At 47.9% G+C, this 25,148-nt stretch overlaps 1 protein-coding gene across 1 annotated transcript in view; it reads right to left on the bottom strand.

Moving 5' to 3' along the window:
- Positions 1 to 22,680, bottom strand: part of LOC138287032 (olfactory receptor 5J3-like) — a 42,970-nt gene extending 20,290 nt beyond the window's left edge. The window contains exons 1-2 of the mRNA XM_069227393.1: positions 22,120 to 22,680; positions 19,509 to 19,564 (exon numbers count right to left, since the gene is read on the bottom strand). Coding sequence (XP_069083494.1) covers positions 19,509 to 19,564; positions 22,120 to 22,680 — 617 coding nt within the window. The remainder of the gene's footprint in view (positions 1 to 19,508; positions 19,565 to 22,119) is intronic.
- Between the last annotated feature and the right edge of the window lie 2,468 nt (positions 22,681 to 25,148).

Here is a 25,148-nt window from a genome sequence, read left to right on the forward strand (position 1 = left end):
GACACAGAAGCCCCCTGCATTACGCCGCGCTCTTGGGCTCCACTGTTCAATTCCTGGGAAATGGCCTACAAGGCTATGGACGACATCTGCACACATAGATGACACAGGGGCATGAATAGCTGTACTTGGCACTCTACAGAGGTGGGGTGGGGTGCCACATGGCCTGCCTTACGGAGGGGCCTTGCCTACGGAACTCGCCCTGGCCTAGGAAAACCCACAGCCCTCCTCCCCACCCAGACACCTCCACTGCGCGCAAAGTCAGCAGAATGAGAGTGTACTCACCCCCATGTGTCTGCTGTGATGCCCTCAAGCGCCCATGCAACTCCGGGTAGGCCACCGCCAGGATCCTGAACATCAGGGGGGTCATGGTGCGACGGGCACCCCTCCCACGTTGGGAGCCCATCCCCAGCTGAGCCTCCGCCGTCTTCTTGCTCCAGCGGCGAATGTCCTCCCATCTTTTCCAGCAGTGGGTGCTCCGTCTGTGGTAGACCCCCAGGGTCCGGACGTCCTTGGCGATGGCACGCCAAATATCTTTCTTCTGATGGACGCTGACCTACATGAAATGTACAGGGGAAAAAGAGAAGTCATTACCAACTGCACCGTCAAAGTGATTGGCCCCCATCCCTACCCTTGCCATGAGGCACATGCATTCACCGTCTTTCATGCATGCAGCACTCTGCCCCCTTACTTCTTAGATCCAGCCCTCTCCCCACAGGCATAGCCCATACAACATGCTCCCTGTGTACTTACCTGTTTGTCTGGAGGACCGTAGAGTAGGTTGTACTGGGGGAGGACCCCGTCCATGAGTTTCTCCAACTCCTCCGATGTGAAGGCAGGGGCCCTTTCCCCAGACTCACGAGCCATTGTCTCTTCCAGACCGAGGTCACAGCAGCACTTGCAGTGTAGGTCCTCTCCTGTCGAAGATCAGGTATCGAGTGATTGAACAGATAGAAAATGGCGGTCACATCCGCGGCGGTGCGTACCGTCACCGCCGGCATACATCGTCATTGGCTCCTGGGACCCATAGGGTCCAATGTTAACCAATGCAGCATTGCACCGCGGTCTTCGACCGCCTACCGCAACGGTGTACAATGCCAGCGCAGTTACCTCACATCCCATTGTCCCACTTTAGAGGTCAGGCAGCCGCCATTTCAGGGGCCCACATGGCTTCATTTTCAACTGCGTCACACATACCTAGGCCTAGACTCAACACACATACAGGCCACCTTTTGTGTATGGATGGTGTTCTGTGTAAACTGTGGGTACGTACCTGTGAGTTGTTTGACTCTGTGCTCGCTGTTGTCCTTCATAGGCACATCCGCTGGGACATGTGAGGAGATGGCGGCATCCTCCGGTGTACTGACCGTTGGTGGACCTGTCAACAATGGAGGAGCGACATTTGATTATCACCTACGGGCTTGACCGTGCCACAATCCAGGAACTGTGTACCCAGTTGGAGCCAGACCTGATGTCAGCAATCCGCCATCCCACAGGAATCCCCCCTCAAGTGCAGGTGCTGTCAGTGCTCCATTTCTTTGCAAGTGGCTCTTTTCAAAAGCATCAGGGATGTCCCAGCCTATGTTTTCCAACGTATTGTCCAGAGTGTTGTCTGCCCTTCTCAAACACATGCAGAGCTACATCGTTTTTCCTCAGGTGGAGGATTTGCCTACAGTGAAAGGTGATTTCTATGCCCAGGGACATATCCCCAACATCATAGGTGCCATTGATGGGACCCATGTGGCTTTGGTCCCCCCCCCACAGGAGTGAACAGGTATACAGAAACCGGAAGAGTTATCATTCTATGAATGTACAGGTGGTATGTTTGACAGACCAGTAAATCTCCCATGTGAATGCCATGTTCCCTGGCTCAGTGCATGACGCCTACATCCTGCGAAATAGCAGCATCCCTTATGTGATGGGTCAACTCCAGAGGCACCGTGTGAGGTGAGCACCTGGAAGCAAGTCATTGGGAATGGTTGTCTGGGTTTGGGGTTATCCCTACAGGTTAGTGTGTGTTTAACAGTTGTCCCTCGCCATTTGCAGGTGACTCTGGTTACCCCAAACTGTCCCTCCTGGTGTTGAGTAGTTCCTTCAGCACCCCTACGATGGTGCCCATGGTGGAGCTGATGGTTCTGAGTTCCTCCCTGAAGCCCATATACTGTTCCTCCTGCATGTGCTGGGTCTCCTGAAACTTGGCCAGTACTGTTGCCATTGTCTCCTGGGAGTGGTGGTAGGCTCCCATGATGGAGGAGAGGGCCTGGTGGAGAGTGGGTTCCCTTGGCCTGTCCGCCCGCTGTCGCACAGCAGCCCTCCCAGTTCCCCTGTGTTCAAGGGCCTCCGTCCCCTGGACTGTGTGGCCACTACTACTGCCCCCAGGTCCCTGTTGTTGTTGGGGTGGTGGGTTATCCTGGTTTCCCTGTAGTGGTGGACACACTGCTGATTGACGTGTCCTGGGGACGGAGGTATGGGCCCGCTGGGTGGGTGCTGTGCTGGTGTTTCCAGAGGGGGGAAGGTCTGTGGTGGCCTGTGCCTGTGTGAGGAGAACCTACTGTCCAGAGGTCCCCGATGGTCCGGGCTGGTCATCTAGATCCAGTTGGACAGAGGTGCTGTCATCACTGTGGGCCTCTTCTGTTGGTGGTGTGGACATGTGTGGACCCTCCTGTCTGGTGACATTGGGTAGCGGTCATGCAGGGGTATAAAAGGATGTTTATTAAATCTGTGTGTGTAATGGTGTGCAATGGGTGGGTGACCGTGTACCCAAGTGCTAGCATTCCAGTGTGGGAGCTTGTGTGATGATGGTTTAGGGGGGTGTATGGGTATGTGCAGTGGGCATGCTTTGGTGATCGGTGTCCATTCTTTGTTGTTGCATGCAGGGCTTTGTTTTGGGATGTGTGGTTTGTGATGTTGGGACATATGTGAGGAGTTGGGGTGCTGGGGGTGAGGGTGGGGGTATGTGATAGCATGCAGGTAGGGTGGGGGATGTAATAGTAAAGCTTTGACTTACCAGAGTCCATTCCTCCACCTACTCCTGCGAGGCCCTCAGGATGCAGAATCGCCAAGACCTGCTCCTCCCATGTTGTTAGTTGTGGGGGAGGAGGTGGGGGTCCGCCGCCAGTCCGCTGAACCGCCAGGTGGTGTCTTGATACCACGGAACGCACCTTCCCCCGTAGGTCGTTCCACCTCTTCCTGATGTCCTCCCGATTTCTTGGGTGCTGTCCCACTGCGTTGACCCTGTCCACAATTCTTCGCCATAGCTCCATCTTCCTAGCTATGGAGGTGTGCTGCACCTGTGATCCGCATAGCTGTGGCTCTACCTGGACGATTTCCTCCACCATGACCCTGAGCTCCTCCTCCGAGAACCTGGGGTGTCTTTGCTGTGCCATGGGGTGGTGTAGGTGATGTGTGGGGTGGAGTGTGTGGTGATAAGTGTGGTGATATGTAGTGGTGTGTTGTGTGAGGTGCGTGGAAGTTGTGTGGGTGATGGTGTTGTGTGCCTGTGGATGCTGTTGTTCTTGCTGGTGGTGTCTCTCTCCGGCCTTCTTTCGGAAGGTTTTGTCATGGGGGTTTGTGGGTGATGTGGGTGTGTGTTTTATATTGTATTGGGTGTGTGGGAGTGGTGTGTATCAGGTGTGTGTATGTTGAATTGTCCAATGTGTCTGTGTTTTGTAAGAGTGTGTGTATTTTGAGCGCGGCGGTGTGTACCGCCAATGGAATACCGCGGATGAAAGACCGCCGCGTGGATTTGTGTGTCGTGATAGTGTGGGTGTATTTCTGTTGGCGTGACGGTGGAGGTTTTGTTTTCGCCAGTTTATCACTGACCCTTGGTGTGGCGGACTTGTGTGGGTGTCTGACTTTTTGCGGATTCCGAGCTGTGGGTCATAATAGCTGTGGCGGATTTCCGCGGTGGTGTGTTGGCGGTCTTCTGCACAGCGGTAAGCGGCTTTTACCGCCAATGTTGTAATGACCGCCTAAATTTCAGGCCAATAGGTTTTTATATAGAAAAATATTATTATCTTAATTTATTTTAGAACCACAAGATTCTGAATTTAGGTAAGTGTATAAATTGTAAGGTACTTCACACAGGTAAGTATGGAACTTTGAATTAAAACAGTAATGTACACAGTTTTGGCAAAAATGGCAATAAGCTATTTTAAAAGTGGACACCAAAAAAATCAACAGTTCCTGGGGGAGGTAATTATTGGTTAGTTTCTCTGGTAAGTAAAGCACTTACAAGTTCAGTCTCCGGGGCATAGGCAGCCCACCGTTTGGGTTTCAAGTCAACCTTAAAAACCCAGCACTAACAACACAGGGCCGGTCAGGTGCAGAGGTCAAAGTAGGGCCCAAATAACATAGGCGCCTATGGAGAACAGGGGTGCTCCGGTTCCAGTCTGCTAGCAGGTAAGTACCTGCGTCCTCGGGGACCAGACCAGGGGGGTGTTGTAGAGCACGGGGGTCCAAAACAGGGACACAAAATACACCCTCAGCAGCAGAGGGGCGGCCGGGTGCAGTGTGTGAACAAGGCGTCTGGTTGTAGACAGGAATCACTGGAGAGACTCGGGGGTCACTCTGGTGATGCAGGCAGGGCACAGGGGGGATTCTCAGGCCAGCCACTGACTGAGCTAGGATAAGGGCCGCCTGCTGGTCACTTCTGTACCAGTAGTTGGTTCCGCTCTGTCCTGGGGGCTGAGGGTGCAGTGCTTCTTCCAGGCCACGGGTTCCTTTGTTACTGGGCAGACGCAGTCAGGGCGAGCCTCAGGATCCTCTCTGCAGACATTGCTGTGGGGGTGCAGGGAGGTTGACTCAGGGTGTCCACGTCATTGGAGTCACCTGGGGGTCCTCTCTGCGGTGTTAGTTCTTCTGGACACGAGCCGTGGGCGTCAGATGCAGAGTGTGAAGGCTCACGCTTCCAGAGTGATGCAGGAGTCTTCTCTAAAGATGGTTTCTTTGTTGCAGTTTTGGACAGAGCTGCTGTCCACAGGAGTTTTTGGTCCTTTAGGTGCAGGTCAGTCCTTTAAGTCCTCAGAGGTCACTGGTCCCGCTGGATACGTCGCTGTGCAGGTTCTCTGAGTCAGGAGACAGGCCGGGTTCCTGGGTTCAGGGTCACCCCTAAATACTAAATTTAGGGGTTGTTTAGGTCTGGGGGGCAGTAGCCAATGACTACTCTCCTGGAGGGTGGCTACACCCTCTTTGTGCCTCCTCCCTGTGGGGAGGGGGGCACATCCGTCATCCTATTGGGGAGAATCCTCCAAGACAAGATGGAAGATTTCCTAAGGCAGGGGTCACCTCAGCTCAGGACACCTTAGGGGCTGTCCTGACTGGTGGGTGACTCCTCCTTGCTTTTCTCATTATCTCCTCTGGACTTGCTGCCAAAAGTGGGGGCTGTGTCCGGAGGGGCGGGCATCTCCACTAGCTGGAGTGCCCTGAGGTGCTGTAACACCAGGCTTGAGCCTTTGAAGCTCACCGCCAGGTGTCACAGTTCCTGCAGGGGGAGGTGTGACGCACCTCCACCCAGTACAGGATTTGTTCCTGGCCACAGGTTGACAAAGACACTCACCCCATGTGGCCAGAAACCCGTCTGGATGTGGCAGGCTGACAGAAACTTGTCAGCCTAACACTAGAAGTTGGACTGGTATACAGGGGGCATCTCTAAGATGCCTTCTGTGTGCATTTTTCAATAAATCCACACTGGCATCAGTGTGGGTTTATTGTGCTAAGAAATTTGATACCAAACTTTCCAGTATTCAGTGTAGCCATTATGGAACTGTGGAGTTTGTGTTTGACAAACTCCCAGACCACATACTCTTTATGGCTACCCTGCACTTACAATGTCTAAGAATTTCCTTAGTCACTGTAGGGGTATAGTGCTAATGCAACTATGCCCTCACCTGTGGTATGGTGCACCCTGCCTTAGGGCTGTAAGGCCTGCTAAAGGGGTGACTTTCCTATGCCACAGGCAGTGGGTTGTGGTCATGGCACTCTGAAGGGAGTGCCATGTCGACTTAGTCATTTTCTCCCCACCAGCACACACAAGCTGTGACGCAGTGTGCATGTGCTGAGTGAGGGGTCCCCCGGGTGGCATAATACATGCTACAGCCCTTAGGGACCTTCCCTGGCCACAGAGCTCTTGGTACAAGGGGTACCACTTACAAGGGACTTATCTGTGTGCCAGGGTTGTACCAGTTGTGGAGACAAAAGTACAGTTTACGGAAAGAACACTGGTGCTGGGGCCTGGTTAGCAGGGTCCCAGCACACTTTCAAACATAACTAGCATCAACAAAAGACAAAAAGTTAGGGGGTAACCATGCCGTGAGGCACTTTCCTACATGGTCCCTCTCACACCAAACTTGTTTTTGATCCATGGGGATGAGGCTCCCAGGGCCTTTGTAGGCTCAGGGAGAAGGGCCATGCAGCTCACCTCCACATTGTTTATGATTTAAACCTCAGAGGATGGGGTCCTTGGGGCCTAACAAGGCAAGGAGAGGAGGCCCACACACTCTGCACCCCTTAATGTATTGGGACCCAGTGGTGGGGTCCCATGGCTGCAATTAGCTCAGGAAGTGGGGGCACGAGTTCCCCAATTAAGTTACCTGACTCACGGGATGGAGTTCCCCAAAATTGGATTGGGATGGGGCCCCACTCAGGCCCCTCTCCTCCCCAAATATTTAAATTAAAAAAGTGGCAGATGCCATTTCGTTTTTTTCCCTCTCAATCCCACGGGAGTCCTGTTCAATCAGTGCAAAACCTTCTGATTTCTTTTTTATTTGGGGCCAAGGAGGGTTCCTCTAAGTCCTGAGTACAGGGCATACGGGAATAGGGCATCCTAACCTTACCTTTTCCAAAACTGTATGAGGCTGGACTGATTTGTAGTGGGTACAAAAGGTACTTTCACCTTACACAAGGTCGAGTTATCCCTTATTAGTGTATGTAGTCAGTGTCTAGAAGCCAGGCTCTCTACTGGTAGTGTGGATGAGCAGCCAAGGCCTAACTAGGAGACATGTAAAGCTCATGCAACATCACTGTAGTCACACAATACTTACAGACATGAAAGAAAACACTCAGTGGTACATGAATAAAGGTACTTTATCTTGGTGACACACTTTCCAAATATACCATAGAGACTATACTTCCTTAGGAGGTAAGTAAAATACACAATAAATACACTTGTATCCAAAACTAGGTAAGTAAACATTTAGAAAAGAGTGCAAATAGTGAAAATCACAATAGTTAGAAATAGGCCTGGGGGAGCAAAACCATATACTAAGAAAGTGGAATGCGAATGTCGGTTTCCCACCTAAGCAAGTGTAGTGTGTAGAGGGGCGCTGGGAGTATTAGAAAACACCAAAGGTAAATAATAGAATCCATCTTAGAGCCTAGGAAAGTAGGAGTAAATCACAGGAACTTTCCTACTACACAGAAGAAAAAGAGAAAAAAGATATTGCAAGAACCAGAAGAAACTGCAAGACGCCAACAGTGGATTCCTGGACCTGAAGACCTGTGGAAGAAGGTGACCAAGTCCTAGAAGCACAGAAGAGTCCAGGAAGAAAAGAAGCCCAGATGAAGGTGCAAAAGTGGAACCACCGGTGGAGAACAACAGTCAGTACTGCATCCAAGAAGATGGATGCAGGTTTCTGGTTGGTGCAGATGATGCCCCACGCCAGATGGATGATTGCAGCCTGGTTTGTTTTGCTGGGTTCCCCCAACAAGCCTTGGTAAACGCAAAGCAGGCAGTTAGCAATAAATTGTGCTGCCTTGGACCAGGAAGGATTGGATCAACTATATCCAGGAGGGGGAGTCAGAGAGGGCCCTTAGCAGTCCAGAGAGCCCACAGAAGACCAGGCAGCATGACCAGGAGTCCCACAGGATGGGGACAAAGACGGTCCAAATGGAGGCCCATGCAGCACTATAACAAAGGGTCCAAAGTCACCGGATAATGACACAGGAAGCTGTGCGTCACAGGAAGGAGTGCTGGGGGCCAGAGCTATGCTGTGCATGAAGAACTTCTTTGAAGGTCGCACACAAGCCTTAGCAACTGCAAATCACATGGTGCACAGGGGTACTGTCTTTCTAGGGAAGGCAAGCTCTTACCTCCATCAAAGTTGGACAGCTGGATGTTAGGACCGTTGGGACCACTTCAGTCCACCACCTGTGATGTTAGATCCAAGCATTTGTCAGGAGAGGGGACCCAAGCCTCCAGTCGTCGATGCTTAGGGTGCCTGCTAGAGCACGGGAGTGATACCTTCTCTCCTAAGGAGATTCCTTCGATCTTCTGGTGCAGACTGAACACTGGCTTTCCTCTGAGGATACCTGACTGGGAAACAGTTGCAGTTGCTGGCAGAAGCTGAAAATACAGTGTTGAAGAAGTCGTCCTGGCTTCTTTGTTGCAGTTTTGTAGAGTTCCTGGCGGTCCAGATGCAGTTTCTTAAGTGAAAAGGTAAAGTAAAGGATGCAGAGGATTCCTGCTGGAGTCTTGCAATCCGACTCTGAAGAACCACCCATAGGAGAGACCCTAAATATCCCTGAAAGGGGGATTGGTCACCTCACCAGGTAAGCACCTATCAGGGGAGGGCTCTGACATCACCTGCTGGCACTGGCACTCAGATACTCCCAGAGTTTCCTGCTCATCTTGAAAAAAGATTGCAGAACCCAGGGACCCTCTGGAGGAGCTCTGAGCACCACCCTTGGGGTGGTGATGGACAGGGCACCATCTGTGCCTTTCAAAGCATTTCCAGAGGCTCTGGGAGGCTACCCCTCCTATGCCTGTAACACCTATTTCAAAAGGGAGAGGGTGTAACACCCCGCTCCCAAAGGAAATCCTTTGTTTCTGCCTTCCTGCACTTGAGTTGTTCAAGCAGCAGGAGGGCAGAAACCTGTCTGTGGGGTGGCAGCAGCTGAGCTGCCTTCAAAACCTTACAAGGCTGGAATGGCAGTACTGGGGGTCCACTGTGAAGCCCCTCAGAGTGCGTGGAACCATACAACCAATGCTAGAATCAGCATTGGGGTAAAATTCCAAGATGTTAGACACCTCACATGACCAGATTCGGAGTTACCATTCTGTAGCTTGCCATAGGTAGTGTTCTATGTCTAGTACACATATAAAATGGCATCCCCACACTCACAAAGTCTGGGAAAATGTCCTGGACAACGTGGAGGCACCTCTGCTAGTGCAGGGGTGCCCTCACACATAGTTACACTGCACCTAGCCTTCATGGCTGGAAGGCCTTACATATGGTTGACTTATAAATGACCTGGTGCAGTGTAAATGGCAGTGAAAGGATGCATGCACCATTTCACACAGGCTGAAATGGCAGTCCTGTAGAGGTCTTTGCATGGGCTCCCTATGGGTGACAAAAGAAATGCTGCAGCCCATGGGGATCCCCTGGAACCCCAATGCCCTTGGTACCTAGGTGCCATATACTAGGAACTATAAGGGGGCACACGAATGCCAATTATTAGTGGAATACTGTGTTAACAGTATCCAACAACCACAGTTACAAGGAGAGAGCATAACTACTGGGGTCCTGGTTAACTGTTGCAGTAAAACATACTGACAAACAGTTAAACACACTGACATACAGGCAAAAAGTGGGGCTAACAAGTCTAGATAAGGGCTACTTTCCTAGAAAAACTACTGAAAGGATTTCCACCAAATCACAAAATACACAATCTGTGGGCCAATATCTAACTTTTTGCCAAATTTGGAGTAATTTGATTCTGCAGCTTTTGGAGTAGCGCTTCCTAAATATGTCTAAGGAAACTCCAAGGACAAATTTGCTTTTGGGACACCCCTTTATCATGGCCCCCGCTTGATGGATCAACTGGAAACTTTCCAGGAAGGAGGTGAGGTGAACTTTTTGGGAAAGTTTTGTGAAGCTGCATTAAAAACAGCACTGGTTATTAACAAAAGAAAAAAAGGCCTTGTCTATGGAAACGCAATCCTAACTTTCATTGAAATGTGTGTTATATGGTAGATATTTCTTTTTATGATATTTATATAACAAATTTAGCCATTATGCCTAACTGCACTTTAAGTTAGTAGTTGTGAGAAAGTGCTTCCTTTTGTGAAGTAACCCCTGTTTTTTTGAGTGATGCTGTTGGTTTTTTGAACGCTACTTAATGAGGCACTGCTGTCCACTCCACAGTGTATATACTTTGAAAACAATAGCTAAATTGGCTAACTTCTAATTGCCATAATCACTTTCCCAGCAAGGCCATAGTATATGGTACTAGACACCACCAATGGCATTGAAATGTTAAGCCATCTGTGGACTACAGCACATGTTGTTCCACCCACTAAGGTGACTAAGGAAACATGGCTTCAGGCCTACCCGCATAGCCTGCCTTCTCCAGCTTTAAGCATGCAGGCGAAGCTGTCAAAATAACATTTGTGATAAGAAAGTCTCTACTTTTAAATATTACATAACTCACCCCTAGTCCTGTGGTGGGATTTTCTTTCTAAAGCAAACAATGGTTAACATTGGGAAATATGTCAAAGTAGCACAAAGTAGCTCTAATGCAAAGTAGGAATACTTTGTGCTAAGCTATAAAAAGGGGGCATATTATGAGTGGCATATTAACATTTCCATGCACTCACATACGGTTTTTAAAATAATTTGTATTTACTAGCATTTGTAGATAGGGATTTGCACCAAAAATCATGCCTCCTCAAGGCAGGCGAACAGGAAATAACTTTTAAAAGTCCTCAAGTTTTCCAACTTTGCTTGTATTCTGCACTACAGCACATATTCAAAGTGGGAAAAGTATCAATGCCTACCAGTGGCGTAGCGTGGGGGGTGCAGGGGGGCCGGCCGCACCGGGCGCAACATCTGGGGGGGGGGGCACGCTCGCACTCGCAGCTCTTAGGGGGCGCAAATTACTTGCCTTGCCCCGCACTCGCAGCTCTTAGGGGGAGCAAATTACTTGCCTTGCCCCGGGTGCTGACAACCCACGCTACGCCACTGATGCCTAGCTATTGTAGCAGAAATGGCCACATCTCATTTTCATGCGAGACAATTTAGGAGATGTGTTTGCTGCCCCTAAATACATGTAAACAAGAGACAACTAACACGTCATAGGAGTGGTACTCATGTTTGCTGCAAAATATTCCCCTTCTTGTACAAAAACAATCCTACGTACAACATAGGCACCCACGCACCATAGCGCAAGGGTGCCTGCGTTGGTGCTAGTCAGCACATAATGTGCCAGGACAGTGAGAGAGCAGAAATGCCCTCGCTATTTGAGGCCGCGCAGCGAGTAATCTTGCTCTGTTTCACGGCATCAATTATTGCTAAATCTGGGCCCAAGTTACAGTATGATCAAGCCCTGGAGATTTAGAATTTTCTGCAAAATCAACAGGTGTTTGCAAAGACAACACATGTTGTGTTCTGACATCGTTACTAAGAGAACTACCGCAGATACCCCCCAGGTTTGTAGCTTCCACAAATCTCCAGAACCCTATTAGAAATATTCTGGAAGACAAACATCACCCACCTTCTCGTAATCCCTCCTTCCATTCAAACGCTGTCTTGAATAACGAGCAACATTAGGGCCCATATTTATACTTTTTTAGCGCCGCATATGCGTCATATTTTGACGCAAAAGCGGCGCAAACTTGCAAAATGCAATTGTATTTTGTAAGTTTGTGCCGTTTGTGCGTCAAAAAGCGGCGCAAATGCGGCGCTGAAAAAGTATAAACATGGGCTAAGTGTCAGGAAAGATGCCTTTAGGATATGTGCACTTCTGAAATTAGCAGAAAGCGAGAACACATCCTCTTGTTAGCAATATTCTTTTACTTTTGTTTTAACAAGTCATCTCGCTCATCCCTGCCATTCAGTTCTTCAAGTTTGACGTGGCCTATGGATGGACCAAACCACCACACATCTGAGACTCTTTATTGTCCGCCTCCCCAAACCGAGTACAAATAAGCACATCCAGGATATATTGACAAGCTATTATGCCAATGAGTTCACCGATAATATCTGTGTGTGATTGGAATGTTGATTCACTAAGGAATCTACTCAATATTTCAGCTTTCTGAACTTAATAAACTGGCAAAAGTGGAGAGCTATATGCTGCCTGTATAAGCCACCAGTAAAATGTGTCATGCAAGTGAAACTGTGACAATAGGTTTACGTTTCAGGCACATTATTTGCAAAGTGAAGACAGACACCCAGCCATTCCACTCCTTCCGAGCGCAGCCTAAACATTCAAATATTCCCCACTAGTTGACATAGCAACACAAACCATTTATATTACAAGGCAGTATTGCTTTACAATACATCTGCCAACCACTGTCCACCATAATAATCCAAAAATACTGAAACACTAAAAGTGCAGCACAACAAAATGCAACACATTACATGAGCACACAATATGTCAGATGAAGATTTGCAGCACTTAGAAGGTTCTCTTGAGACTAATCCTAGGCATACTGTAAACTCTACAGCTCTAAGTTTAGGACTTGAACCAAGTTCTACTTTATTATCCTTAACTTCCGACAGAGCAGAGTGTAGTTGTCAAAAACTTTAAAACACCTTACTTACCAGAGGCACCGCAAACATGAAGATACATGTTGCAGGTGAAAGAGGGAGAATTGTCCAAACTTCGAACTTTTGTGCAGCTTACAAAGACTGCCAAATTTCAAACTTTGTCCAATGTTGCCTTATTAGAAAATAGCGATTCTTCAAATGAAATGAATATAAAATCTGGATTTCATTATAAACACGGAGGCTAGCATTCTGGAGAAACAATCTTAAAAGCAGAAAGTTCTAGATCCACAGTTGATGAAAGGGTCTGCCTCACACCAAATCAGGGCCCAGAATGAATCACTTTCTTATTCAAAATGGGCAGAGATCCTGGAAAAGGACTTCAAACAGTTCTTAAACAATGCCAAGACAAGCTCTTGGATGTGGTGGTCAGTTTTCACCGATTCTTATGGCTGTAATAAGGGTTCAACTTTTAACTTTGATTTACTAAGGGGTTATAGACAGAGAGATTGTTTGTTTTTAGGTAATGTAGGGAACTAGCAGCAACATTTCTGACGCAGGTTCAGAGCTTTGCAGGATTGGCATCAAAAATGTTGACGCTAATCCTGCAAAGCCCACTGAGGCCCATTGTAAACAATGGTGTGCCTCCTTTTAATGTCTGCTCTGAGCAGGTGTTAAAAGTGCCAAAAAAATGTCGCAAAGAACTCTCTTAGATTTCTTTGTACCATTTTTTGACCCCCCTAATGGGGGAACACCTCCTTTGCATACATTATACATGGCACATGCATGATGAAGCGCAAAGGTTTACAGAGTGGCACAATGCATACATTGCACCATTTTGAAAATCTGGTGCTGCATTTTTGCCCATCTAACCCCCCATTAGTGTGAAAAAAATGATGTTAATGTGACGTTAGATGGCGCATTCAGTTCTTAAATCTGTCCCTAAATGTGGAAAGAAGAAAGGCAGTGATTAAAATAAACCCAAAGTTGGGTGATCATGCGAGCAAAGAGGCAAGTGAAAATCCAAAGGAATTGTTATTTTGAGAAAACATGGTTAAAAATGTAAGCAAGTAAGTATGTCTCTACTTTCACTGCCTTGAGAAGAATGTTTAGTGGGAGTGTTTTTGGAAGGGTGGCAGAAGGGGACTTTCTGTTGGCCGGGGATTCCAAAAGTCCTAATGTATTCAGAGTCAATAATAATGATAGCCTCTGGTTTTGTAATGAAATTCAGAATTCAGCACAACAGTGTGTATTTTGCAGATCTTGCCATGCAGGTATTATTTTATGAAATATGTATACATTTTTTCTAACTTTTTTACCTGTGCAAAATTCATGGTGATAACAAATGTTTATCAAAGCGTTCAGGAAGTTGAGAGGAAAAAAGGTTGTTCTCATGCGGATTCAGATCTCATCCTTGTTGTTATATGAAGCACGTACACTGGCAGTAGTTTTCATTCACTTTGTTCTTGCAGAGAAGACATGGCATTTTCCTATCCAGAAGAGCTTGTAAACTCAAAACGTTGAAGAAAAAACATTGTCCTCACATTTCTATGTGGAAAGGTTCTGCAAACTACAGAGATCTTATTAATTCATAACACCCAGGATTCCCACTCATCTCCCAATAAAAATGGAACTCCACATGTTTGGCTGGCAATAGCACCAGCAACACAAAACATCCCAAAACAAAACCTAAAGATATTGCTTTCACCAATTGAAACCTACCCTTTTTTGTTATGTGAGTGCCTGTGGAATTTAAACCAAGGATCAACCCCTGACAAGAGAAACCAAACCCAGACATTTTTTAAATGTAGACACCCGGCGACAACCATGTATTTTCCTCATATTTCTGCAAAGGAAGTTCTGGATGCGTGGTGAATCACAAATTTACTGCCACCTGCCATTCTCACTCTTTTCCCAATAAAAGAAGTACCCCATTTGTGTGGGTGAATCTAGCACTAGTGTCAAATAATGCCCCAAACACCCAACATGGAAAGATTAAATGTTTTCAGTCCACCACAGAAATCTAGCATACCCAGACATTTCTGAAGCCTAGACACCTAGGGCAGTCCAGAGTATTTTGGCATGGGTAGATTGCACAAGACTTTTTTTTACATGATTTCCTTGAAAACTTTGACTAAAACACATAGGCCCAGATTTAAGAGGGCCTAGCGCCATCTAATGGCACATTAGCGTCATAAACGCCACCCCATATTTACAAAGTGGCGCCACTTTGTATCCCCTTGCACCACAATATGCCTGCGCCACGAATGAAGTATGAAAGGAGGCGTTCCCCTTTAGGTGGGGGGGGGGGGCTAAAAAATGGTACAAAGAAATCTAAGAGATTTCTTTGTGTCATTTTTACTGCCATTTTTAACGCCTGCTCAGAGCAGGTTTTAAAAAGGGGCACACCATTGGTTACAATGGGCATCTAGGTACCGTTCAGGGTTAGAGCGAAAACTGTGGTGCTAGCCCTGACCGGTACTCAATAGGATAAAAAATGTTGACGCTATTGCTCCCGACCCTGTGGCACACACATTGTGGCGGTAGGGGGGCGGTAAGGGTACGCAAGGAAAGTGGCGGTGCACTGAGTGCAGCACAGCTTTTCTTAAAAATGCCCATTATTTCCCTCACATTTCTGTGAGGGTAAGTTACAGAATTTGTATGGATCAACAAAATTCGTACCACTCAGCGATCCCATATGTATCGCAGTAAATATGGTATCTACTTGTGTGGCTGGGTCTAGCACCTGCAGCATTTACAGAATGAACCAGGGACCACCAAAGACCAGATATGCTTTGCAAGGTCCTTGTTTTGATTTTTTCTTGTCATGGGGGGTACAGAAAAACTATTTTGGCTTTAAGGGTGGAAGTCAAGCCCGAGGTTAGGATGGGGTGGCCACACCCCAATATTTCTTTAAAAAATACATTGGCATAAACTGTGATTTCTATCCCCTACCTGTGGTAGAGGAGAAATGTGCTGCCCATTTTGGTTTGGGGCTATTGTCGAATGCCTTTGTGGGGTGCCCCGGACCCTTTTTGTGTCCCACTGTAAAATTCTTGAATTCTTGGTGTCTAGTGGGCTTTCTATCCACCTGGGTGCAGGGGGCAGTTTACAGATGAACACCAAATTCAGCCCAATTCCTTATCTACCCCCAGGGAGAGCAGGGAGACTGTAATGTTCCCACTAAATTACTGTGGTTAATCAAATATGTCTGCATGTACGTTATTAAAATATCAGTAAATCCTTTAATGTCCTAATGCCTTCTCTAATGTAAATTGTTTACCAATGAGTCACAGTGGTAATATCATGCACTGGGTAAAAGAAAAACAATCTACTCACCCTTGAAATCACTTACTTGCCCAGTAGTTACTGGCAGGACATCTTGCTTATTGTTCAGATCGACCTATGCTGAGTGCCATGAAATGTCAGGAGACAAAGGAAACAAAGTCTGTTTAGGCTGAATAAGAGGAAGAATTGCTTCTATATTTATATTGTCAATCGACATCCACAGACGGATTGCCCAGGAGACCTTAAGCCCTATAGACAAAAACACATTAGTGGCTTGAGAGAATTGTGCATAAGTGAGTATGGCTGTGGCATCCCATTTTTAGCTTTTCGTCTAGAGACAGTTATAGTGATTTCACTTGTCTCATGTAACCAGGTACATTTGTAAATAAAATGTATGCATATGCATAGATAGGCTTTGGGCCAACCACTGTCATCAATTGATTTGCTCACCTGCAAAAATTATACGCAGTGATAGTTATTATTATGAGCATATTGCTCTCAAGCATCTTTTCTTTTTTCTCATTTTTATTGTTTGGCATACTCTTTTAATACAATACCAGTTGCACCAGATTACTAAGGCCAAGCATACTGGCTTTGCAATGGTTCCTAAAATGCTGTACTTCTTTTTCAGTGACAGAAAGGATGATTTTTACCTCATTGTTTCTCTTCCTTGTCCCTATCAGATGCACAAGCATCATCATCACCATGACTCAGGGGCCAATGGAGCCACGCTTCCCCCCTGGATCACACTGCTTACTTAAGCTGATTCAGGAAACAGTTAATTCTGTTTCTGAAAGATGTTTACCAACACCTACTATTGTAGCTATGCCTCCTCCTACAGTTTCTCCTGCTCACATAGATCCGCAGTTAGAAAGAAATACTGAGGATTCAGGGGCATATTGACAATCTCTGTGGTGCAGGGCAGCACACAAGTGACCTTGCTGCGCTGCCCTGCCCCAAGGGGAAAAGGCAAAAATGCACCATATCTACAAGATACAGTGAATTTCTGTCCTCTACCCCTGCGCTGGTGCACAAATGGCGGCCTAGCGCCGACACAGGCACCCTTGCACCGTGGTGCAAGGATGTCTGCGTCACAGACAGGATTGTTTCTGAGCAGCATGGGACACCTTCCTCCAAAAAGAATCCATGGAGGTGTTTTCCTTGTTCTATATGTGCTGCGGAATGCAGCACACATAGAAAGAGGAGAAAACAAGGTAGAATTAAAGATATTTCTCCTTCTTTCACCTTCCCTAGGGAGGCGTAAGATTTTGAAGCATTCCCAGGGTTTACAATGCCTTGTAAATCTTGGAATGTATCAACATTTATGGGTTTTGCATGGGACCCACCGCAATGCCCATGGAACGCCTCCCTGGCACAGAGTAAGGCAACGTAGTGACTTGCGCTTCGTTGCCTTGCACAATATCTATAAAGCCACAATGGGCCCCATTACAACATTGGCAGGCGGCAAGCGCTGCCCGCCAAGTTGTAACCGCCGTGCGGCCGCCAATGCGGCCGCACTCCCGTGGTGCCCATTTCGACATCCCGCTGGGCCGCAACATGGGAGCCGGCTCCAAATGGAGCCGGCGGTGTTGCTGCCGTGCGACGGGTGCAGTTGCACCCGTCGCCCTTTTCACTGTCTGCATAGAAGACAGTGAAAAGCCGCATGGGGCCCTTTCAGGGGGCCCCGCGACTCCCCGTACGACTAGCCTTTTCCTGGTAGTTCAAACCGCCGGGAAAAGGCTGGCGGTAGGGGGACTTGTAATCCCCAGGTCAGCGCTGCTACCAGCGCTGCCCTGGCGAATTACTACTGCCGGGGCCATTGCAGCAGAAAACCGCCGGCCCCGGTCAAAATGACCCAGGAAGCACCGCAAGCCTGTTGGCGGAGCTTCAGTCATTTTAGCCCTGGTGGTCTTGTACCACCAGGGTCAAAATGACCCCCAAAATGCCATAAAGTGGCTTTGCCTAGCCTTGTAGTTATAAGCCTGCATAAGATGCTGCTGGAGCATCACAAAAAGAGTTGCACTGGCAGCGCACCAGGCTTCTAAATAAGCCCTTCAGTCTCTACAACAGATCGAGATGAAAATACTGACACTGAGGCAAACGGATGTTATACTAACAGTGAAATTGTGTAGAAAGGTGTTGAACATCTCAGTCTAAATATGGGTTTTCTTAAACATATTGCTTTCATGTCTGAAGGATGCCAACACAATGTATTTGATCACTACCTACTTCTGTAATAGTAAGGCCTTCTCCTTCACCATAGTATCCAAAAGATCCTTTATAGATATGAAAGGATTCAGAGAAGGAATATTTCCCCAGGTATTGATCTCAGATGTTTCTTCTATTTAACTTTGGACATGATTTTTCAGAGAGCATCAGGTGGCCTCTCAATTATTGTCTCAGAGACTGCAATACCTTCTGACCCAACAAAGATAAGTGTTGAGTTCTGAACACATGGCTTCATCATTTGTCATTTAAGCCCAAACATATACATTCAGTCTCTGGTCATCACACTTAAAGAAGATTCTGATTGGGCTGGCATTCTGGACATAATTGACAATTGTAGTTATCTCATTTGCAGAGATTCATCTTTTCTCTCTAACAGACAGATATATTTTAGGGGTTGATAGCATGAAGGTAGATACTCTGAGAAGGCTATTCTTCCAGTCCGTATCAGACTTCTCTCTATTTTTGGAGTTCTTCCGGGAGACATGTCTCACATTTGAGGTCCCAGTGGTAGATATGCTGCAAGCTCACTCAGCTATATTATCTCCCGGGTGAAGGATCATAGGGCAGCCCTGATTTCTCCTGGGGCATGGGGTATTTTGTTTACTGATTCGCCCTCCAACTGTTCCCTGCTTCAGAATGTCCTGATACAAATTCAGAAATACACAGGCAATTTTAGTGGCACAGGAAAGCTAGGTTTACACATATTCTGAAGATAGTAGTACGCCCAGAACGGGCTCCCTCTGTGTCCAGTGCTCATTTTTTTACCCAATTGTTCCATGTCATCTCTACAACAGCTTCACTTGAAGTTTGGCTACAGAGGGTTTTTGTTAAATTGTGACATTTAAGGGGTCTTTTACTTCATTCCAGTGATCCATTAAGATTTCTGAATGTTTTCAGGAAGATTTGTCATTGTCATGGTTTTATTTTCCCTCCCTCCTTCCTAAGGTCTTCTCAGACTTACAGTGTGTTCTCCTGTCCCTCCTTGGATCTTTCTCTTGTTCTTAAATCACTAAAATCTGTTCCTTTAAAGCATTTGGAAGAAACGTTTTGGGAAATTGTATATGATTGAGTCAGTCCCTCACTGGCTGAAAGCTGTGGCCTAACCTTTTTGGCCAGCTAGCAGCACCTCATCAAAACTGGAAAGGTAAGGTGACTTGCGGCATCCTAAAGTACATGATTTCTCAGGGAAGTTGTGGTGGACAGATTACCCTTTTCTCTCATTCGCACAAAGTCTCACACACTCAAAGGCAGACAAAGAGATGCAGGACAGATTTCAATGTATTTATTGGAATGACTGTATTCTGTGACAAAAGAGATGAACTGCGATTATTGGGAGGATGAAACATAGCAGAGTGATGATTGTGACCATTAGTGAAAAACAGATAAACAGCCCCCACAAATAAACATGTGTCTCAGAATTCCTACTTACACCCTTTTTGAACATGAGAGCATAGCTGTGTTAGCCTTTCTGCCTATCCCAGTCTTATGGAAGGAGCCTTGACTCTATACCTGAGAGATAGGCCAGGGTCTTGCCTGTTGGTCTGCTTGGCAGTCCTTTCATTTGGCTGCAAAGACAAGACCAAGATCAGCAAAGCTGAGACACAGTGGCATACAACATAAGATGGCTGTTGTGGCTGGAATGACCTCTCTACTCATCATAGGCCTATGTAGTGTTTACAACAAAACATGTTGTGTTTGATAACAGGCCTGACGTGATTCATGGTTTGTGGCTAACTTCGTATTCTTGTGGCGACAATACTTAGTAAACTATTGTGGATAGATATATAACAGCCTTGAGCAAAGCACTGAAAAAAATGCATGCAAAGGGCATATGTATGTGGAACATTAACAACTGTGCTTTCTAACAACAGCAACTGAAAAACATAAAAGCAACAAGCTGAAAAGCTAGCTGTGGTAATTTAAAATAAAATGAATAAAAGCAAATAAAACGTGACTTTGCCTTAACGGCAGAGGCTATGGGGCTAAAGGCTGAAATATGGGTGCCCAACCTAGGTGCTAAAAGCTGAACCCATGACAACCTCATCATTATCGGTAGTGCAGGGTCCAATACTTACAATGAACAACACTTAGCACTACTAACTAAAAGTTCACTAAAATGTGCATAAAAAGAGATAAAAATGTCTAAGTTGACAAGCAAATCAAGCTGAAATCTGTCCAAATAAAAAGAGTGGCAATTTAGAATATTGAATAAAATATGTCAAAGGTCAGATTTAACAATAGTCATGATCCTGCAGGAAATCCCTAATGTCATCAATGGAGGAAAGACAGCACTTTGGCAGGTGGTAAGTTGACAGCACATTAGACATGAGATCCGCAGATCACACATGTTATGGTGCCTCAGCAATAGTTCAGGTTGATGAGGCAGCATTTCTTAAACTGCCAGCTGTTGGAGCACTGGGTGCCACTAAATCCACAGATCTGGATCCAAAGAAGATATGTGCTGCACAGCAAGCCCAACCTCTGGTGCATATTCAAAGAAGTACCACAAACATTGGAAAATAGGGTGCACACAGGCAAGAAGTGGTCTGAATGACAGTGACCAATTCAAGTTCTTGCAGCAGTGGTGCTCTGAAATACTGCAGCACACATTCACAACAGAGTTGGCATAGGGGAGCTCCATCACTCCTCTTTGTTTGGCGGCCATTGTGAATCAAAAATAGCAGCAGCAGAATACTGCCAATTAGTGCCAAAGTTGTTGGGAATTCACCAAAAACACTGCATGCCGGCTGAGTTGAGGTCCAAAATCACCAGGTATCCACTTTGCAAAAAACGAGTCAGTTTTGAGTAGAAAAATGTTACGTGTCCACATTGCATTTTGGCCCATTTCCTGTCAGTTGGCCTACCCACACAGGTGAGGTACCATTTTTATCAGAGTATTAAGGGGAATGCTGGGTGGAAGGAAGTTTGTGGCTCCCCGCATACTCCAGAACTTTCCATCACAGAAATGTGAGGAAATGTTTTTTTTTTAGGTTTGCAAGGGACTCTGGGTAACACAACTTTGTGAAAACCACAGAAGCCACCCCATCCTGGATTTTCCCTTGGCGTCTAGTTTTCAGAAATGTTTAGGTTTGCTAGATTTTACTAGGGGCTGTCTGAACTAGGGCCAAAATTCCACAGCTACCCACCCACAAAATGGTCAGTTGTGAGCGGAATAATATGATGTTTTCATGTCGCATAAATATACAAAAATATACAAAGCATTTCTTAGTGGAGGAATGCCTGGCTGCCACAATAACTTTACAGACTTTGGGAGGTTGAAGGCTGTCAACTGTCGCCGCTCAATCTCCATACATGAAGACACAGAGTTGACAGGTTTGGGTAGCGAACCTCCCCCTGCTACTGCGACCGAAGATCTTCCCGAAGGGACAGCCTGATCAGAGGATCGATGCTCATTTTCAGAAGCTTGGGATGCCAGGCTCTCTGTGCCCCGTCCAGAGCCACCAAGATTAATTGGGCCTGGTCATTCTTGATCTTCTTGAGAACTCAATGCAGAAATGGTATGGGTGGAAATGCGTATAGGGGGCCTGAACTCCACTCTCGATGAAAAGCGTCATCAAGCGAGTGTCGTCTTGGAAACTCCAATGAGCAATACTGCTGGCATTGAGCGTTCTCTGCGGAGGTGAACAGATCTAACCAAAGATCTCCCCACTGCTAAAAGTCCTTGTGCCACCTCTGGATGGAGACACCACTTGTGATCCTCTAGGCGTCAATGGCTGAGTTTGTCTGCCCTGGTGTTCAGAGAACCTGCCAGGTGTTGAAATAGCAGGGTTATGCCCTGCTGTTCCAGCCATTAACAGAGACATAGGGCCTCTAGACAAATGGTCCATGACCCCACACCACCCTGCTTGTTACAGTACCACATTGCAGTAGTGTTGTCCATGAACACCTGCACTGTCTTCCTTTGTGCAACAGGAAGAAATGCTTTAAATGCCAGTCTGATCGCCGGGAACTCCAGTAGATTGATATGGAGTCCGGATTCCACTGGAGACCAGAGGCCTCTGATCTCCACCTCTCCCAGATGGTCACCCTAGCCCAGAAGTGACGCATCTGACACTACTGTGAGATCTGGTTGGGGAAGGGAAAGGAGGCTGCCTCTGACCCAATCGCAGTTTGTTAACCTCTCTGCAGATACTTTGCAGTTCCCTCCGAGATCTGAACTGTGCCGGTGAGATTCCCCTGATGCTGTGCCCATTGGAACTTCAGTTCCCACTGCAGAGCCCTCATATGCCATTGGGGCATATTTGACTAAGAGGCCATGAGGCCCAACAGCCTCAGAGTCTGTCTCACTGAAATCCAGGATATTGGCTGAAACATCTGTATCAAAACCTGAATATGGCTGCTCGGGAGGATAAGCCCGAAACTGCACTGTGTCCAGAACAGCCCAGATGAATGGCAGCTTCTGAGAGAGAGTCAGGCATGCCTTTGGCATGTTTATAGTGAACCCCAGTGAATGCAGGAGGTTTGTCATGGTCTGAAGGTGGGTGACGACAACCTGGGTAGTAGGAGCCTTAAACAGCCAGTTGTCGAGGTAGGGGCAGACTGTAACCCCCAACCTGCGCAGATGAGTTGCTACCACCACCATCACTTTGGTGAACACCCAAGGGGCACTGGTGAGACCGAAGGGAAGCACGGTAAACTGAAAGTGCTTGTGGTCCACCATGAACCATAAGTAATGCCTGTGGGCAGGCAGGATGGGGATGTGAAAAATACACATCCTGCAAGTCCAGCGCCACCATCCAGTCTCCTTGGCTTAGGGCAGACAAGACAAATTTCTCCTTTTTGAGGAAGAGATTGACAGCCCGTAAATCTAGAATAGGGCAAAGACCCTTGTTCTTTTTGGGCATCATAAAGTAGTGGGAATAACAACCACTGCCTACTTCTTACAACGGGACTCTTTCTATTGCTCCCTTGGTCAAGACAGCTGTAACTTCCTCGTGGAGCAAGACTAAGGTGGTCATTCTGACCTCGGCGGTAAAAGGCACTTACCGCCGGTCAGAAGACCGCCATAACAACACCGCGGCCGCGGTAAACCGCCACGGTCATTCTGACCCACAACTGCCAAACTGCCAAAAACCCGACCTCCACTGCAGTCCGCCACATCAGCGGCCAGCGATAAACTAGAGATGACCAAACCTCCACCGTCACGCCAACAGAAATTCGCCCATGCCATTACGACCCACGAATCCACGCGGCGGTCATTCAAACGCGGTATTCCATTGGCGGTACACACCGCTGCGGTCAAAATACACACCCAGCACCAAAACACAGCCACATTGGACAAATCGAAATACACACACCTGATACACATACAAACACCACTCCCACACAATCAATCAACTATAAAACACACACCCACATCACCCACAAACCCCCACAAATCGAAATTAAGAGAGAAGGCACAATACACAGAGAGAGAGCACAGGGAACGCAAACCACAACACACACAGGAACCCAACATCATCACCCACACCACATCTACGCACAAAGCACCACACACCACCACACCCATCACCACATACACCACCCCACACCTCATCCACACCACCCCATGGCACCCCAAAGGCAACCCCGGTTTTCGGACCAAGAACTCAGGGTCATGGTGGAGGAAATAATAAGGGTAGAGCCCCAGCTCTTTGGCACACAGGTGCAGCACACCACAATAGCCAGGAAGGCGGAGCTATGGCAACGGATCGTAGACAGGGTCAACGCTGTGGGACAGCATCCCAGAAATCGGGAGGACATCCGCAAGCGCTGGAACGACCTACGGGGGAAGGTGCGGTCGATGGTGTCAAGGCACAATATCGCTGTGCAGAAGACTGGCAGCGGACCCCCACCCACCCCACCCGAATTCACAGCATGGGAGCAAGAGGTCTTAAACATCCTGCATCCTGAGGGCCTCGCTGGAGTAGGCGGAGGAATGGACTCTGGTAAGTATAATCTCAACTACTACATCCCCCCCACCCCACCAGCATGCCAACCCACACCCCCACCCTCACCCCCAACCCCCCATCACACATCCTCCCTGATAATGTCTCACCAGCACAACCCACCCAACCCAACACCAACCCCTGAATGCCAACACAAACCATGGACACCCATCACCTAAGCATGACCACTGCACATACCCCCCCCCCCCAAACCACCCTCACAACTCCTCCCACAACGGAATGCCAGCACTGGTGGACAAGGGCACACACAAATTGCACGCCATGGCACACACACAACCAATAACCATACTCTTTTACCCCTGCAGGACCCGAACGCCAACACACCGGTCAGGAGGGTCCAGAAATGTCCATCCCACCCCCAGAACAGGCCCCCAGTGATGACAGCAGCTCTGTCGACCTGGAACCTGATGACCAGCCCGGACCATCGGGGACCTCTGGACAGTCGGTTCCCCTCAGGCAGCCACAGGCCACAGCAGACCTACCCCCCTCTGGGAACACCACCACAGCACCCACCCAGCGGGCCCATGCCTCTGTCTCCAGGACAGGTCAAGCAGCGGTGTGTCCACCACTACAGGGCACCCAGGGTAACCCACCACCCCAACAACAACAGGGACCTGGGGGCAGTGGTAGTGGGCACACCGTCCAGGGGACAGAGGCCCAGGAACAAAGGGGAACTGGGAGGGCTGCTGGGCGACAGAGGGAGGACAGGCCTAGGGAACCCTCTGTCCAAGAGGCCCTCACCACCATCATGGGAGCGTATCACCACTCCCAAGAGACGATGGCGACGGTCCTGGCCAGGTTCCAGGAGATCCAGGCCATGCAGGAGGAACGGTACATGGGGTTCCGGTAGGAACTGCGCACCATCAGTTCCGCAATGGGTACAATCGTGGTGGCACTCAACCTGATTGTTACCACATTGCGGGACCATGTGGCCCCCCAAAGGGCCCCTGCCACTAGCATGGACGAAGAACAGCCCACCACCTCCGCCGGTGCTAGTGGTCAGGAGGCCCCCACACAACAGCAACGGGCCACCCGGACCCCACCCCCTGCAGAACAAGAACCACCCCGCAAGAAAGGCCTGAGATCCAGGAAGAAGACAGAGTAGGATGTCAAGACCCCCGCCAGGAAAGGATCCCCCCGGATGTCATCCCACTGTCCCACTTGTTCACCCTGTCCAACC

The sequence above is a fragment of the Pleurodeles waltl genome, chromosome 4_1 (assembly GCF_031143425.1).
Source record: "Pleurodeles waltl isolate 20211129_DDA chromosome 4_1, aPleWal1.hap1.20221129, whole genome shotgun sequence".
In the NCBI taxonomy this organism is placed as follows: Eukaryota; Metazoa; Chordata; class Amphibia; order Caudata; family Salamandridae; genus Pleurodeles; species Pleurodeles waltl.